Source organism: Nomascus leucogenys, chromosome 22a (assembly GCF_006542625.1).
Source record: "Nomascus leucogenys isolate Asia chromosome 22a, Asia_NLE_v1, whole genome shotgun sequence".
Classification (NCBI taxonomy): domain Eukaryota; kingdom Metazoa; phylum Chordata; class Mammalia; order Primates; family Hylobatidae; genus Nomascus; species Nomascus leucogenys.
Genome location: NC_044402.1, coordinates 138191492 through 138208497, shown reverse-complemented (window position 1 = coordinate 138208497; position 17006 = coordinate 138191492). Strand labels below are relative to the sequence as shown.

General features: G+C 43.7%; 1 protein-coding gene across 2 annotated transcripts in view; it reads right to left on the bottom strand.

Annotated features, from left to right (window-relative positions):
- Positions 1–8164: 8164 nt before the first annotated feature.
- Positions 8165–17006, bottom strand: part of LRRFIP1 (LRR binding FLII interacting protein 1) — a 159113-nt gene continuing 150271 nt past the window's right edge. For both annotated transcript variants that reach the window (XM_030802305.1, XM_030802306.1), the window contains 4 exons: positions 16293–16410; positions 15544–15623; positions 14009–14113; positions 8165–9062 (listed from right to left, as the gene is read on the bottom strand). In XM_030802305.1, coding sequence (XP_030658165.1) covers positions 8952–9062; positions 14009–14113; positions 15544–15623; positions 16293–16410 — 414 coding nt within the window. In that variant the 3' untranslated portion in view covers positions 8165–8951. The remainder of the gene's footprint in view (positions 9063–14008; positions 14114–15543; positions 15624–16292; positions 16411–17006) is intronic.

Sequence of the window (17006 nt, the reverse complement as noted above, 5' to 3'; positions counted from 1 at the left end):
AGGAGGCTTGGCAATAACCATACAAAAGAGCTTGGACCAGATTCTCTACTCCCAGTGAACCGTCCCATGACTATTTCCCTGGCTGACAGCTTTACTGATTAGAGACCCTGAGCCAGAAATACCCAGCTAAACCACTTCCAGATTCCTGATCCACAGAATCTGTGTGAGATAATAAATATTTGTTGTTTAAGAGGCTAAGTTTTGGGTTAATTTGTCACACAACAATACATGTTACACAATGAATTTGGCAAAAAGTTTCTTCTCAATAGTTCAAATCGAATTGACAAAATTAGTAACCTGAATTTATAATTAAATGTCCAAAAACTTAAAACAATTTTTTTTTTGAGACAGGGACTCACTCTGTTGCCCAGACTGGAGTGTAGTGGCATCATTTTGGCTCACTGCACCCTCGACCTCCGGACTCAGGTGAACCTCTCACCTCAGCCTCCCTGGTACTGGAACTACACGCATGTGCCACCACACGTGGCTACTTTTTGTTTATTTTTTGTAGAGATGAGGTATCATTATGTTGCTCAGGCTGGTCTCAAATCCTGGGCTCAAGTCCTCTTCCCACCTCAGCCTCCCTAACTGCTGGGATTACATGCATGAGCCACTGCACCTGGCACCCCCTCCCCACAAATTTTTAAGTGATGTTTTATAGGATCAGAGTCTGTAATTTTGGCCAACAATGAAATGGCTTGGATCCTTGCACAAAAAAGAAAATCATTTTAGATGGAGACATAATAAAAATTATTTCAGTTAGGGACATTTTATTAGAAAGTTATGAGGGGAAAACTAAAAGACATTTCGTGTAAAGAATTTCTAGTTAAGCCACCGTACAATTGCCTGTGTAATACAAGAACTTTTTAACAATACCAAAGATCAATTGACTCAAAATTATTTCTTTAGTTTCAGTTGAGTCATTCAACGTAAGAAAGATAATCCAATTAATACTTTGGGTACATTCTGTTTAAAGGGATTTCCAAACTTACAAAGAAATGTCAATTTTTCGACCTAAAAAATTGAACTTGTGATATGCATATTTAAAAATCTTTACATCTGTCAAAGAAGAACTTCAGCTAGATATGAAATGAGATTTGAAAACACTAGTTTCTATCATGATGCTCCAGATATGTTAGGTCAAAAATACAAATTTTCTGGCATTTTAAAACGAGAAATTGATGTTTCCTTTATTGCTCCATTTCACTGTATGATACACATTGAAAATATTTGTGCTTAGTTTTCTAAAGCAGTCTCTATAAAGAGTCATGGAGATGGTTGTTAAAATCATTCACTATACACAGACAAATGCTATGAATCACCAGTTTATGAAATTGTTCAAATAGTTGGGTGTGGTAGCTCACATCTGTAATCCCAGCACTTTGGGAGGCTGAGGTGGGAGGATTGCTTGAGTCCAGGAGTTCGAGACCAGCCTAGGCAACATAGCAAGACCCCATCTCTACAAAAAGTAAAACAAAAAAATTAGCCAGGTATGGTGGCACATGCCTGTAGTCCCAGCTACTCGGGAGGCTGAGGGGTGAGGATCACCTGAGCCCCAGAGGTCGAGGCTGCAGTGAGCTGTGATTGTGCCACTGCACTTCATCCTAGGCGATAGAGACAGGATCTGTCTCTTAAAAAAAATATATTGTGGAAATAGAAGACAATGAATTTAATGAACTTGCACTCTTTGCCAGTGCTCATTGGTTAAGTTACGAGTTTTACAAAGATTTGCTTTCTGTTAACTTCAATTCAAAATTTTCTTGAAATGAAAAGAAACTTGTGAAATATTCAACAATTAAAGAAATTGGCAATATGATTTATGTTTTTTCACTAATATCATATTACATATAAATGAGCTAAATATGAAGTTCCAAGAAGACACTTATATGTAATCGATCTAAGCAGGTATAAGGATTTGTGTTGAAATGGAAATTTTCAAATTACACATCAATAATAATGATTTTAACACATGCATCAATATGTGTATCATTTTAAGTATAATCAACAGAGGTATATAATTAGTTCCAAAAACTATGAGAAAAATTTGAAGAATACTTTGTTGACATTGATAAATTTAGAGTTGCTTTTCAATTTATGCAATATCTCTTTGAACTTGATTTTAATAATCCTGAATCAACACAAGAGTTGATGGCTTTACTTAATTTGGATGTAGTTTTGAAACATATGCTTTTGCTTTAAAGTCAAACAATTCTTCTGAAAAACATAAACCGGTTTTATCAACATGGGTGTAATTATCAAAGAAAAATGGGCCAGGCGCATTGGCTCACGCCTGTAATCCCAGCACTTTGGGAGACCAAGGCAGGCGGGTCATGAGGTCAAGAGCTCAAGACCATCTGGCCAACATGGGGAAACCCTGTCTCTACTAAACATACAAAAATTAGCTGGGTGTGGTGGCACATGCCTGTAGTCCCAGCTACTTGGGAGCCTGAGGCAGGAGAATTGCTTGAACCCAGGTGTTGGGGTGGCCAGACCCAACACCAGGCTGTGGGGGCTACGAAGTCTGGCAGTGTCAAAGGAATGAGACAAGTTAAGAGTGCATAAAGTGGGTCCAGGGGGCCAAAGCTAGTATGGAGGCTGCGAAGACCCCAAGCTCTGGAAGCCCACACTACTTATTGGTGATCAAACAAAGAAACAGGTGGTGAGGATGTGGGGGTTGAAAGGTAGTGGTGCATCAAGCATATGATCTATAGCTGTGACAGTTTAGCATTCCCTTTGAAGCATATAGAACATGTTCTGCTACTTGAAATAATGGGGAACATGTTCTTTTAGTTTAAGATACCATCAATCCATGAGCCTGGGAGTGCTAGAAGCAAGGAGCCAGCAAGTCTAGACACATTCCAGAGGCCACAAGGGGTTTTATGCCCTGAACCCTGGATTCCATCCGAGCCACAAGGGGTTTTATGCCCTGGGCTTAGATTATGGTACGGCAGGGCAGCCTTCCACTCTTTAGCACAGAGCTTGGTGTTCCAAAGGCCACGAGGGGTTTTAGACCTTGGACCCAGGACATGTTCCAAGACTCTTTTACATTATGTCAGACATGCAAGCCCTGCCTCAGCTTTTCCCAACACCCAGGAGGCAGAGGTTGCAGTGAGCCGAGATCACGCCATTGCACTCCAGCCTGGCGACAGAGCAAGACTCTGTCTCCAAAAATAAAAAATAAAAAAAGAAAATAAAAAAAAGAAAAATGATTTTTTGGTGTTCTATTTAATTTTATGAAATAGTAACACAGATCAAGTATTTATCATGAAAACTTTGCCTGAATTGAAATATGCTGTAAATATAAAATATATACTGATTTGAAAATTTGCTATTAAAAAAACATAAAATATCTTATTAACAATTTTAAAATGTGTATTACATGGCAAAATGATAATTTAGATATATTGGGTTAAATACAGTGTATTGTTAAAATGAATTTCATCTGTTTATTTTTTTAAATATAAGTATCAGAAAATTTAAAATTACATATATGGCTCATATTATGTTTCTATTGGACAGTGCTGCTCTAGACATTCAAATGGCCAGGACTTTTTCATCTTCAGGTTTTAGATTAAATGTTACCCTGTGAAGCCTTTCCTAACCAGACAGCTAAAGCAGCAACTTCCCCAAATGTACACACTCCTGACCACATGTACCTTAGCTCACTCTCTATCCCACTACCTGCTTTCAACTTTTTTCATAGTACCTTTCACTATCCAAATCTTACTCACTCATGGACAGGTTTATTGTCTGCATTCCCCACTGGAATAGAACTATTGAACCCCTAGTGCTTGAGTAAGTACTTGATCAATATTTAGAGAGTTATCCTAATAAACTCTAGAGAGGCCAACTTTCAGGAAATCTGAAAAGTCACTCTTGATAAAATCATGGAAACAGACACACGCAGAGGTATTTAGGGTAAGAACAAAAATAATATATTTTAAAAATCACAGTAAAGACAAGACATCTGCTTCTAACACAGCGAGATTCCTGGGTATTAGGAACCTGTTCTGGAAGTTGTATTTTCCCCTGACTCAGCTGCTTCAGGTGTTCACGTTGAGTGAGGCAACTGCCTTTTCTGAGATAAGATTTAGCAGATTTAAGTCAGGGTTTCTCACAAATTTTGTTTTCAAACTTGCCCTTCCTGCTGTAATATCAATGTATTTACCTTTGCATTCTCCCGTGTGAAATCTCGCCTGTGCTAAATTCTGGTACTTAGGGCAACAGACAGCTTCTCTCTTTACCCCACAGGCTGCCCATATAGTCCACGAGAGAGGCAACCATCATTGTTTTGTTCTTTTATGGCATCTAAACCCAGATTTAGGAGTTAGACCTAGATTTTTAAAAGAGAGTGGATTTAAATTTTTTGATATGGAAATATTAAGCCACGTTACCTTAAAACCACATTTAACAAAACCACGGTGGGTGAAAAACTACAGCTCTTAGTTGCTACAAAATTCCAGCGTGGCTAAGGCAGCCTAGGAAAATCCAACGAAGAAAGTCCAAGCAGGCCAGAGTGGTGAAGCTGAGTGGCTTTTCCCTGGGGCAGCAGGCTGCTGGTTGGGGAAATCTAAATGAAAGCAGCTCAAGCAGGGGAGAAACTCATCTCATCTCAATTAGGTGTGGGGTACAACTTGTTCAAGATCACAGTATCAGCTGTCTTCAGAAGGCAGACTCGGTGGGACCCCTGAGTGCCTGTGGTGGTGGTGGGTCCAGAAGGCTAAACACGAACAGAAAGAAGCCTCCTCCACCATTATTCTTGCCTCCTACAACTAAATCCAGTATAGCAGCTGATATGGTTTGGCTATGTCCCCACCCAAATCTCATCTTGAATTGTAACTCCCACAATTCCCACGTGTTGTGAGAGGAACCTAGTGGGAGGTGATTGAATTATAGGGGCTGGTCTTTCCTGCGCTGTTCTCATGATAGTGAATGAGTCTCACTAGATCTGATGGTTTTAAAAACGGGAGTTTCCCTGCACAAGCTCTCTTGTCTGCCACCATGTGAGACGTGCCTTTCACCTTCCAATAAACCTCTTTCTTTTGTAAATTGCCCAGTCTCAGGTATGTCTTTATCAGCAATGTGAAAACAGACTAATACAGCAGCCCCCTGGGATTTAGGAAGTATTCACATAAACTTCAAATGTTTTCTTTCTCTTTTTTTTTCTTTTTTTGAGACGGAGTCTCGCTCTGTCACCCAGGCTGGAGTGCAGTGGCATGATCTTGGCTCATTGCAAGCTCTGCCTCCCAGGTTCATGCCATTCTCCACCTCAGCCTCCCGAGTAGCTGGGACTATAGGCGCCTGCCACCACTCCCGGCTAATTTTGTTTTTGTATTTTTAGTAGAGACGGGGTTTCACCGTGTTAGCCAGGATGGTCTCGATCTCCTGACCTCGTGATCTGCCCGCGTCAGCCTCCCAAAGTGCTGGGATTACAGGGATGAGCCACTGCACCCGGCCAACAAATATTTCTAGCTCAGAGTTCTCTCCCCAAGTCTCTGATGTTCTTGTTTCTATGCCACCCATGAGGATGGACAATTGGAAGAGACAAACCCAGCCACAGACAGTGCAACTTCACTCAGGGCCAGTGGAGCTCAGGACCTGCTTAGCATTTAGTGCACCTGGGGACCAGGTAGGAGCCATCCACAAGTGGTGATCAGAGCTGTTCTGGCAGAGAGGGGAAAGAAGCAAGCAAGGGGAAACTGGCAGGGGTGGGGGGATGGCCCTGCATGGAGATACACACTAGCAAGTGGTTAGGCAGCAGCATCGAGGGGCATGGCAGCAAGTACAGGGCTGGGGTTCAGGGACAACTGTCCAGTCCTTGAGTGATGGGAGCTAGCCCTGGAGGCTCCTGGACACCAGGGCAAAAGGCCCTGACCACAGAGCTGGAATCCTCTAAGCCTCCGCGCATCCTTAACACTGGGTAGCAAGTGCTTCCCAAATGTGGCTGCAGGTGCAGGGAGCCAGGCAGGTCAGTGAACATCAGCTCTATCCCCTTCAGATACCCAGGCAGCCTCAGGAACACGCGGGCCACACCTGGCTTGGGCCATTTAGTGAAACACAATGGATGCTTCTGCCGGTTTGAAAATTTGCAACTGGCTGGCTCCACATGGCTAACAGCTGGCACTTCCCCACACTGCCACCTTCTGCTACGGCCATCCTCATGCATGGCTGTTCTCTCCCCGAAGACCACAGCCTCCTTAAGGTGTGCATTCTTCTGGTATTCCTCAAGGGCTCAGCACTGTGCAAACCAGAAACCCAAATTTGCTAAATAGTAACATATTTTCAAAAATATCAACGGGAACTTTTGATGCTTTAGTTGATATTTTGACTATGAAAATGAGGAATTCTAAAACACAAGGAAAAATAACATTTGATTGTAAGTCTGAACTGCATTGGATTTTTATCTATTTATGTTATCCATTTATGATGTCTTGAGTGTTTTGCTTTATGTCCTAGATGTTATTTCATTTCTAAAAATGAAAATCATTTATAGGAAACATACAACAGGGATCCCGGTCTGGGTTTTCAACCATTTCTTTTCCAAATCTTCTAATTCAGGTTACAGAAGTGGTTCTCAATGGGAGGCACTTGTACACGCCCCTCACCCCCGCAGTGGACATTTGGCAATGTCTGGTGATGTTTTTGTGTGTCATGACTGGGAGTGGGGTCTACTGGCAATGAGTTGGCAGAGTTCAGTGATGCTGCTCAACATCCCACGGGGCAGGGGACAGCCACCCTAGCCACCAAGAACAACCCAGCTCCAGACGCCCGTCGGGCTGAGGCTGAGAAACGTTGGGTTGCAGGGATGAAAAAAGCCAGCGACCAATTTCCATTAGCTACATCTGCAAAAAAAGTTTTATTCTACTAAATAAATTTAAAAATCGTGTTCTAGCTTCCTCTGGATCAGGAAGTGTGTGTAACATTGGTTTGCTGTTTCCGAAAGAATTGGTGGGAGAGGTAGAGACTAAAGGCTTGACTTCCTCAGAGCCACTCATAGGGAAAACGCCATCTTCTCAGGGCAGTGAGACACTTGAGAATCGATGCCTTGCAGCCCTGTACTACCAGCAGCTGGGAGACTTCTGCCAGTTCACCTTCCTGGACCCTGGTTCCCTCATCTGTAATGTGGATTTAATAACAGCATCTACCTCAAAGAATTTCTGTGCAAATGAAATGAGTGAAAATATGTGAAAATTACATGAGTGGAAAACACCTAAAAGCGTCAGCATGCTGCTGAGTGTGTCTGCGTGCTGTGTGTTTGCTACTGGTGTTATTCGTGAGTGACATCGACATTTTCCCGGTTAAACATGCTTGTATTCAGATGTTGTGGAAGAAACCTTAAGGATGAGACAATGAACTGAATATCTCCCCTTTGCCGGTGGGCCCAGCGTGGTCAGCACAGGATCCCTGAGGGGCTTTGTCCAGCTTCCTTCCTCTTTCCTGTTCCTACGGTGCCCGGGTGTGCAGTGTGGGTCTCCCAGTGCTGCCCACCTGCCAGCATGTTTTGCTCACCTGTCCTGACCCGTGGTTTCCTACTTGCCAGTGTTGGCCCCCAGCCCCCTATAACTTGTCTGCCTCCCAATGGGCAGTGGCAAATATCCTCTGCACAAGGAGATACAAAAATCTGTGTATTTTAATAGAGATTTCATCTCTTTCTTAATGCAACGAAGCTGTGTATATCCTGGATCCATATAGTTCTGGGGGATGGACACTGGTGACCCCTAGCATTACGCTGGGAGTGTTTTCTTAATTATACACCCTGAACTCATAATCCTCACTCCAGCATTCTCCATGTGTTAAGACTAGATATGGTTTTGGATGATACTGACTCGGTTTCCACTTGCTAATGTCCCGAAAAGCTGACTGGCTTCATCAGCCATATTTGAAATACAACATATATGAACAGTCACTAAAAATCAGCAGGTAGCTAAACACTTTTACTTTTGTCCTTGATGATATCGCCATCATCTCTACTGTTACCTCCTTCTTCACTTCAGCTTTTAAGTGCACTCATTCTGTGAAAACACCTTTTTTTTTAAAATAAGGAAGGAAAAATGAATTGACTTGATATTCTTACAAAATAAAAATATGACCCAAAATATACAGAACCATTAATATGAAATTCAAGATCTTCTTTCTCAGTGGAAAAAAATTAGAACCACATTGCTGAAGTCTCTCAACATTTCATTTTTAATTTTTCTAATAGTACATTCTTTAAAAGAAGTTAACAACTTCAATTCCAAATATAAGGATTAAATAATGCAAATGAAAAGCTGTCATTTTCAGTGAAGCTATTGCCTAATTACCCTGGAAAAAAGTATTCTTATGACTGAACTGATGCAAAAATCCCTTAGAAAAGCTTCATTTGTTGCCTGTAAAGAGTCTTCTTAAGGTCACTTTTACTTCTAGACTGCCCCCTTGTTTCCAGTGAAAGAGTTTTGCTTGGTAATGGCTTGTGGTTCCACAGTGTTTTGTGTGTGAAAAGCATAGACTAAGAGATACTACTGAAGTCGCTCAAATTGTAGGTTCTGTCATGAAAGGAAGTCCCAACACTGTAACATTTCCCCTTAATCTTCAGCAAGACACATGAAAAAAAACAAAAAAAACTCAAGTCCCAACTGAATCTTTACTTTGATCATCATTTCCAGTGGCATTCAGAGGCTGCTGTGCGGTCAGACACAGAGCTTCCTTGAGGCCCCCGTGTGCTTATTAAGTACCTGCAGGTTCTGAGCGTCGGCCCCAGCTCGGGCCAGGGGTCTGCAGACAGAGGCACCTGGTGGCTGCTGGGGCTCCCTGGGGTGAGCCATGGCATGGGAGCCCCTAAGCGCCAAGCTCGCCACGGTCTTCTTCTCTCAGAAGGCAGGGGAAGAAGCAGTGCTTCCAGACAGGACAGAGAAAAGCCTATGAAACAGTGCTCTCCAGTCACCAACCAGTTGCCTGTTCAGAGCTGGACTTTACTGCTGGGACAAGAGTGCACTCCGATTTGCTTTCATTTTTTCCAGACGCTTCACTAAGTGGCCGTTGCTCACCTCGAGCTCTTCTGTTTTATCCAATGCAGAGCGGAGCTGGGAACAGAGGAAAGGCAGTGAACTTTGAGGAACTTGTTTCCTCCAAACATAACAGGGTTCTGTGTTACCAAAATTCCAATCCTACTGAAAAATAAAATGATAACTTGGACCCTGGTCACTCATGCTGCCTTTCCTCCTCTGAAACAACTGGACTCCAGAGAGGGAAGACTCTTGGGGATCCTGATGGTTTTCTTTTTTCTTTTTTTTTTTTTTTTTAGATGGATTCTCACTCAGTCGCCCAGGCTGGAGTGCAGTGGCCCGATCTCGGCTCACTGCAAGCTCTGCCTCACGGGTTCAAGCGATTCCCCTGCCTCAGCCTCCCAGGACTACAGGTGTGCGCCACCACGCTCAGCTAATTTTTTGTATTTTAGTAGAGATGAGGTTTCACCATGTTGGCCAGGATGGTCTCGATCTCCTGACCTTGTGATCTGCCTGCCTTGGCCTCCCAAAGTGCTGGGATTACAGGTGTGAGCCACCGTGCTCGGCCCTTTTTTTTTTTTTTTGAGACAAAGTCTCGCTCTGTCACCCAGGCCAGAGTACCATGGTGTGATCTTGGCTCACTGCAACATCCGCCTTCTGGGTTCAAACAATTCTCTTTTCTCAGCCTCCTGAGTAGCTGAGACTATAGGCGCACATCGCCACACCCAGCTAATTTTTTGTATTTTTAGTAGAGATGGGGTTTCACCATGTTGGTCAGGCTGGTCTTGAACTCCTGACCTCAGGTGCTCTACCCACCTCGGCCTCCCAAAGTGCTGGGATTACAGGCGTGAGCCACCACGCCCAGTGGGGATCCTGATGGTTTCACAAAAGGTAAGTGAGGCGTGAGGTAAACAAACACAAACAACAAGAGCTGAGCCTGGACTGCATGGAGAAGGTGGTCCCCACAGCCCCGGCAGCCAGAGTCCAAGGCAGGAATGCCTGAGGCCAAGACGGCCACACCTGGGAGCCAGGGCCATGGAGCCTGAGAGTCAGGCAGAAGACGAGCTGTAGAAGCCACATTAGCAGGGCATCATCTGGACCCACAGGGAGCAGGGCAGAGTGGGGGTGCCCGAAGCTGGGAGAACATGGTTTTGGAGGGGTGACAAGAACAGGGTCTACGGCTCTGCTTTCGATCCAAAACACTCAAGGAAGGTTGTTTGGGTCCTGGGACAGAAGTCCTGCCCCCACCTCACCAGCAGAGGCAGAAGCAAGCCCTTTTTGCAGGAAGTTTCCACAAGTTAAGCCTGGAGTATTCCTACAAATTAAAATCAAGCATAAGCTCACAAAACACTAAGGTGACAAACCATTTTGAGTGAGAGTCAACAGAAGCAATAAATGACAGAATTAGACCCCCAAAGACTGAGCATGTTTCAACTGTCAGATATAGAAAACCAAACAGCTGTGTATGAAATATTTAAAGAATAAGAATACAATTTAAAAAGAGGACATACATGAACATGCAGCAAGAAACTATCAGCAATGAAGATACTTTTTTTAAAAAAAGGTAACTGGAAAATCTTTGCAAAAACTTTAGGCATTATCCAACAGAGAGAGGTAAGGAGATAGAAAACATGAAAGAGAGATGGTTAAAAAATGTGGAGACAAGGAGAATCTCTAACATCCTGTGATTAGAGTTCCAGAGGGGAAAGTGGAGAGACTAAAAAAGAGGAATTATTTAAGGAGTTAATGGTTGAATATTTTCCAAAATCGCTTTTTAAAAAGACTTCACAGATCCAAGAAACACTACATATCTCAAGCGGAAAGATTACGATAAACTACATCTAACAGTAAAACTGTAGAAAATCAAAGACAAAGAGAACTTGAAAGAAACTAGAGAAGAAAAAAAAAAGTCCCCCACAAAGGACCCACCGTTAAAACAACAGCTTTCTCAGCAGCTCAGTGGAAGCCAGCAGATGGTGGCATAATTGCTATAATCATTGAGGAAAAAATGACCACCACACAGAATTGCATGTCCCTCAATGCTACTGTCCAAGAACAAGGATGAAACAAAAACATGTATAAACAAAAACAGGGAATTCACCACCAAGAAGTCTGCTCTAAAAGAATTTCTACAGTATGTACTTCAGGGAGGAGGAAAATGATTCTAGCACAGTCTGAGACACTAACAGGACAGACATATAAAATGGTCAATATGTAGTTATGTCAAACAAACATGGGTAATATAAAATAACAACAACAAAAACACAACAATAGTATTATCTGATATGTGGGATTTATGAAGGTCAAAAGTATTTATGTGTGGATGTACATGTATACATATACATATACACATATACACATATGTGTGAGGGTGTGCACGTCAGGCAGGAGGGTGAACCTAAAGTGCTCAAAAGTCCTTCTGTTGTACAGGAGGGGAGTAAAGATAGTGTTCAACTTTAATATTTTTTTAAGTTAAATAAAAATACCGCAGGTGTGATCACTGAAAAGAATAGAAATTGAATATAAAATTTAAATTTGGAGAGAGAAAAATGACACACAAAAGACAGAACAAATGGTTATCCAGTCAGATGGTGAAAACAAGTCCAAATATACCAGTAACAAGGGACTAAAGGCTCTATTAAGATACGCAGATTTCAGATTCAATTAAAAACCACCGCCCCCTAGCTATATGCATCTAAAGGAGATCATCTAAAGCATAACAACATAGGGAAGACTGGAAGCCAAGGGATGGAAAAATCAGAAGTGGACAAACACTAACCAAAAGAAAGCTGATGCAGCCACGTGAATACCCGACAAGGTCAACAGCAGCAGGGGCCAAAAGGATCACTACAAAATGACAAAAGGTTTAACTCATCAAGAAGATATCAGAATTTTAAACACCTAGTATCAACAGCCTCAACATACATAGGAGAAATAGGGAGAATGAGACAAATCCACCATCATCTTTTGGAAGAGCTTGACAGATCTCTATCAGCTACTGAGAATTTAAGCAGACAAAAGAAATCAGACCTGAATGCACACTTCACAAGTTTGATCAGTGGAAGTATACAGAATTTTGCATCCATAAATCAGAGACTACACATTCTTCTTAAACATATTTGAGACATTTACAAAAGCGAATCATGTATCAGGCTATTAAGCAAACATGAACAAATTTCAAAGACCAGGTATAACAGGGACCATGTTCTCTGACCATAGCAAAATTAAGCTAGAAGGTTAAATGGGCCGGGCGTGGTGGCTCATGCCTGTAATCCCAGCACTTTGGGAGGCCAAGGCAGGAGGATCGCCTGAGGTCAGGAGTTCAAGACCAGCCTGGCCAACATGGAGAAACCCCATCTCTACAAAAATTCAAAAATTAGCCAGGCATGATGGTGGGTGCCTGTAATCCCAGCTACTCGAGAGGCTGAGGTGGGAGGCTTGAACCTGGGAGGTGGAGGTTGCAGTGAGCCGAGATGGTGCCATTGCACTCCAGCCTGGGCAACAGAGTCAGACTCTGTCTCAAAAAAACAAATAAAATAAATAAATAAATAAATAAATAAATAAATAACATAAAGAGGAGAGAAACGGCATCTTTCGTTTCTCCTCCACAGTCCCTTTCCTACAGTTTAAATACAAAAGGAGTGATTCTTTCCCCTTTTTTTTTTTTTATGAAACAGGGTCTCACTCTGTTGCCCCAGGCTGGAGTGCTCTGGCACGCTCATGGGTCAAAGCAGCCTTCACCTCCCAGGCTCAAGCAATCCTCCTGCCTCAGCCTCCCATGTAGCTGAGACTGCAGGCATGGGCCACCACACCCGGCTAATTAGTTTTTTGCACTTTATGTAAAGACAATGTTTTGCTGTGTTGCCCACACCGGTCTTGAACTCCTGAGCTCAAGCAATTTGCTCACCTTGGCCTCCCAAAGTGCTGGGATTACAGGCGTGAGCCACCGCGCCTGGCCCGAGTGATCCTATTGAAACATAAATCAATATAAGCCACTCCTTTGCTCAAAACCCTGCAGTCGCTCCCACTTTACACACAGGAGGATCCCAAGTCCTGTCCATGGCCTCCAGGGCCCTGCCTCACGGGCTGGGGTGCTCTGACTGCTCCCTCCACCCCCTCACCCCCTGCTCACTTGGCTTTCACCGCTCTGACTGTTCCTTGACAAAGGCAGTGCCTTGCCCCCAGCTCCCCTGCACGTGCTGATCCTTTGTGCGGAAGGCTTTCTCCCAGTTCTGCCTGGCTCACTCCCTGGGCTGTTCAGGCCTGTCCTTATATGCCACAAGAAGGAAAGTCTTCCTTGGCCGCCTACCTAGAACTGCCCTGGCCTGGGCCATTCCGCACCCCACCCCTCTCCTGCCTCTCACTTTTATTGACCTCCCTCTTCCAGAGCATAGGCTCTATGGAGGCAGAGACTTCTGTCTGTTAAGGTCACAGCTGCATCTCCAGCACCTGAACCCATGCCCAGCATGCAACGGATGCTGTAAATCTTTGTTGAACAAACAACTTTGTCAAGTGTCTTCAGTAAGGTAAAATACGTGTTTTAATTGGGAAGGATGGTAATTTGGGAGTGTGACCAGCAGGTGGAGTGACAGCAGCTCGGCTTCTCAAGGGCACTTTCCATAGGGTGACCTGAGACAGCTGTGGCCTGGCCCTGGTGCCACACCCAACTCTTGGCCACAGCAGGCCCATGGGCTCCTGGTTCCTCTACCTGGGCTCATTCTGCACGACACAAAAAATATTTGGAGCATAAGAGGTCTGCTACTCCTTTATCTCATTCCCTTGACGTTTATGGACAAGACCTATAGGAGATGCTCAAAACTGACAGGTGAACTAGATGATGCCAACAAGGGTCTGGTCCTAAGCGCTAACTGGCTGAGCCATGCCTTCCTTCAAAGACACCGGCACTGCAGAATGGTGTGACCAGCTCAGGGGCAGATGTCACGGTAGAAAATCCTCTCTGTACTGTCCCCACTAGAGAAACACCTGCAGCCATTCTCTTCCTAGAAATTGCCTAGGAAATTTACCTCTCTTTGGAGTTTCCGTTTTTCTGCCTTAAGTTCATCTTCTATTTTTTCTGCATTTTCAGCCGCTGATTTGTAACGTGATACTTGACTCTCTAACCTTATTACCTAAAAGGTAGAAAAAAACCATATGTATAAATTGATAAGCCTGTTTTCTTTTTTCAGTTTCTTTACTTTGAGATCAAAGAGTGCGATTTAATAAAATGGGAGAATATACCATGTAAATACTTATAACATTTTGGACTATGGCGTGGGTTTGAGCCAAGTAAGCTATTATTAGTTCCTATTTCTGGGCGACCCTGTGCTGACACGATGGGGACCCACTTCCTCTGACCCCGTCCACCAGGGTGGTTTCTGCACTGCTGGCACCTTGCTGCCTGCTTCTTCTCCCGCTGCGTGGGGCTGTTATGTTGGAAACAGAACAGTATGTCCAGGCCGAATGGTGCTGGTAAGGGACGGGTTCCGCCAGGACCTCAGCTCCAGTCTAATCTCTCCTGGGGTGTGGGGGTGGGAGGAGGAAAGGACAGGGCGAGGGGTGAAAGGAGGGGGCTTCGGCATGGTATTCCCCAGCCAAGGTTCTGAGATGAAAGACGGCAGCAGCGAAGGCCTGCTGGACACCTTCATTCTGCTGCAATCAAAAGCACGCATTGTCTCTACCTGTGCTGTTCTCATTTTTGTTTCTATAAACATTCTAAAAAGTTCCAGCCAAGTATACCCACAATGGAGGGGGAAACGGTACCTGTTTTTTTCCCTCTGTTTCTGGCTAGAACACAAATTGCCCCAGGGCCCAGTGTGCTAGAGGCAGGAGTGCCCCATGTCTAGACACCAGGGAGGGCTGGCCTCACTGCAAGAGAAAGGCTAAAAGCCCAGGCAAGAGGGATGTCCCAGTATGATGTGTTTAATTAGCTACATTATTTATTTATTTATTTATTTTATTTTATATTTGAGACAGAGTCTCGCTCTGTTGCCCAGGCTGGAGTGCAGTGGCATGATCTCGGCTCACTGCAACCTCTGCCACCCCGGTTCAAGTGATTCTCCTGCTTCAGCCTCCTGAGTAGCTGAGATTACAGGCACCTGCCACCATGCCTGGCTAATTTTGGTATTTTTAGTAGAGACAGGGTTTCACTGTGTTGGCCAGGCTGGTCTTGAACTCTCGACCTTCAGTGATCCACCCATCTCAGCCTCCCAAAGTGCTGGGATTACAGGTGTGAGCCACTGCACTTGGCCAATTAACTAAATTATTTTTAAAGAACAAAATTTTAAAACACTCCCAAGCCGCATTAGCTATTTTCTACAACTAATGGTTGTTGATAAAGGATTAGTATCTACTATAACAACTTAAATTCTAAGAATTCTTTCCTTCCTACTTGCTCTCTGTAAGAAACGGATGGAAAGACTTGCTGTCCTAACTTATCCCTCTTAGGACATTTTTGGTTCTAAAAATCTCGGCTTTTTTTGGTCCTCGGCCTTTCAGGGCTATTTCTAGCAAGTAAAACTCCAGTCAATCATCAGTTCTGCCCGTTGTTGCTTACACGTACATTTTGTTCTAATGCAGTTATCTCTTGCTCAGATTTTGCAAGTTTAAATTTGAGGTCGCTGATCTGTCTGTTGGCATCCCCTAAAGGTTGAAAGAGAAGGAAAATCTGTTAAGCTCTTGGGCTTTTCAAATATTAAAACAATAGTTACTGGGAACCAAGCCCTTACTCTGTAATCATCTCGCAAATCTGTTAGTTCTGGCCCTGCCTCCACAACCTCCCAGAGCTGAGAGTAGGAGAAGGCACTCTCTCCCCATGAACCCAGGCTGGGAAAGTGCCTTCTGCCCCTGTGCTTGGGGCAGGAGACCTCAGGCAAGAGAGTGTCTATGAGTGAAGAAGACAAAGAGATGGTGGGGGGTAGGGAAAAGGGAGGAGAGAGACTGGGCGTAATTTTATCTCCCTTAAGACTGTTTCTAGTTTATTGGCATAAAAAAAAAAGCCTTCCATTTTTTTCATACAATCAACAGATCAAAAGATTGCTGTATCCAGCAGAGTAAATGTGGTTTCCATCAGCACAACATGTGGTGGTATCTTGGTGCACGTTTTTGGGCACCTGTTCTATTTCATAGGCTCAGAGAGAAACACCATTGTTCTGTCTACCTACCCATCCTTGTGCTTTTATTTTCAAGGGCTTTTGTGGGGATGTGAGGGAATGAGGGCATTCTTTGCCGTGACAGTTTTCTCTGCCAGCACAAGTATACTAAAACAGCACATATGAAAGCATTTACTTCTACACAAGAATTGACATTTACTTTGTAGGTCCATTACATGCATGTCTGTCCCGTTTTCCAAGACATCATCTTCAGATCGAAGATTGTCTAGTTTGCCAATCTTCTGTCTCTCCTCCAGCTGCCCTTTGAGTTTCTTAATCTGAAAACACCCGCCGGTAAAATATGTTAATTTCTCTATTCTGAATGAGACCAAAAAGCTGAAGTTAGAGCCCATCGGAAAGGAAGCAGCATGTCAACTGACAGAAGGAACTTTGTGTCCATCAGTACTCTTCTCAGAAACACAACTCGATGTACAATGAATGAAAAATGAATTACACTGTAACTCTGGGAGAAAAGTCATTTCTAAAGTGAAATTCTTCTAGGACTCAGGAGGAGACTGTACATGAAACACCTGCAATGTTTAAGACTCAGTAAGTCACCGTGCTATTCACTTTCTCTTTATTTACTAAGAAACCAGAAAGGGCCACTGGAGCCTTCTGGGCTCCGATGTATTGTAATTAAGTCCCCCAAAAGTCAAGTGCTTTCTAAACATCCAGACAAGCTGCAGGTGTGTTCAGAGGCGGTTTGCCAGCTTTCAGGGAGTTGGTCTCTAGCTAGCTTTCCCCTCTGTAAGCCAAGACAGAAACATGTCCAGTCGTCCCTCGGTATCTGGGGGGGGATTGGTTCCAGGACCCCTCAGACACCAGAATCTGTGGATGCTCAAGTCCCTGATATAAAATGGTGCAGTATTTGCAG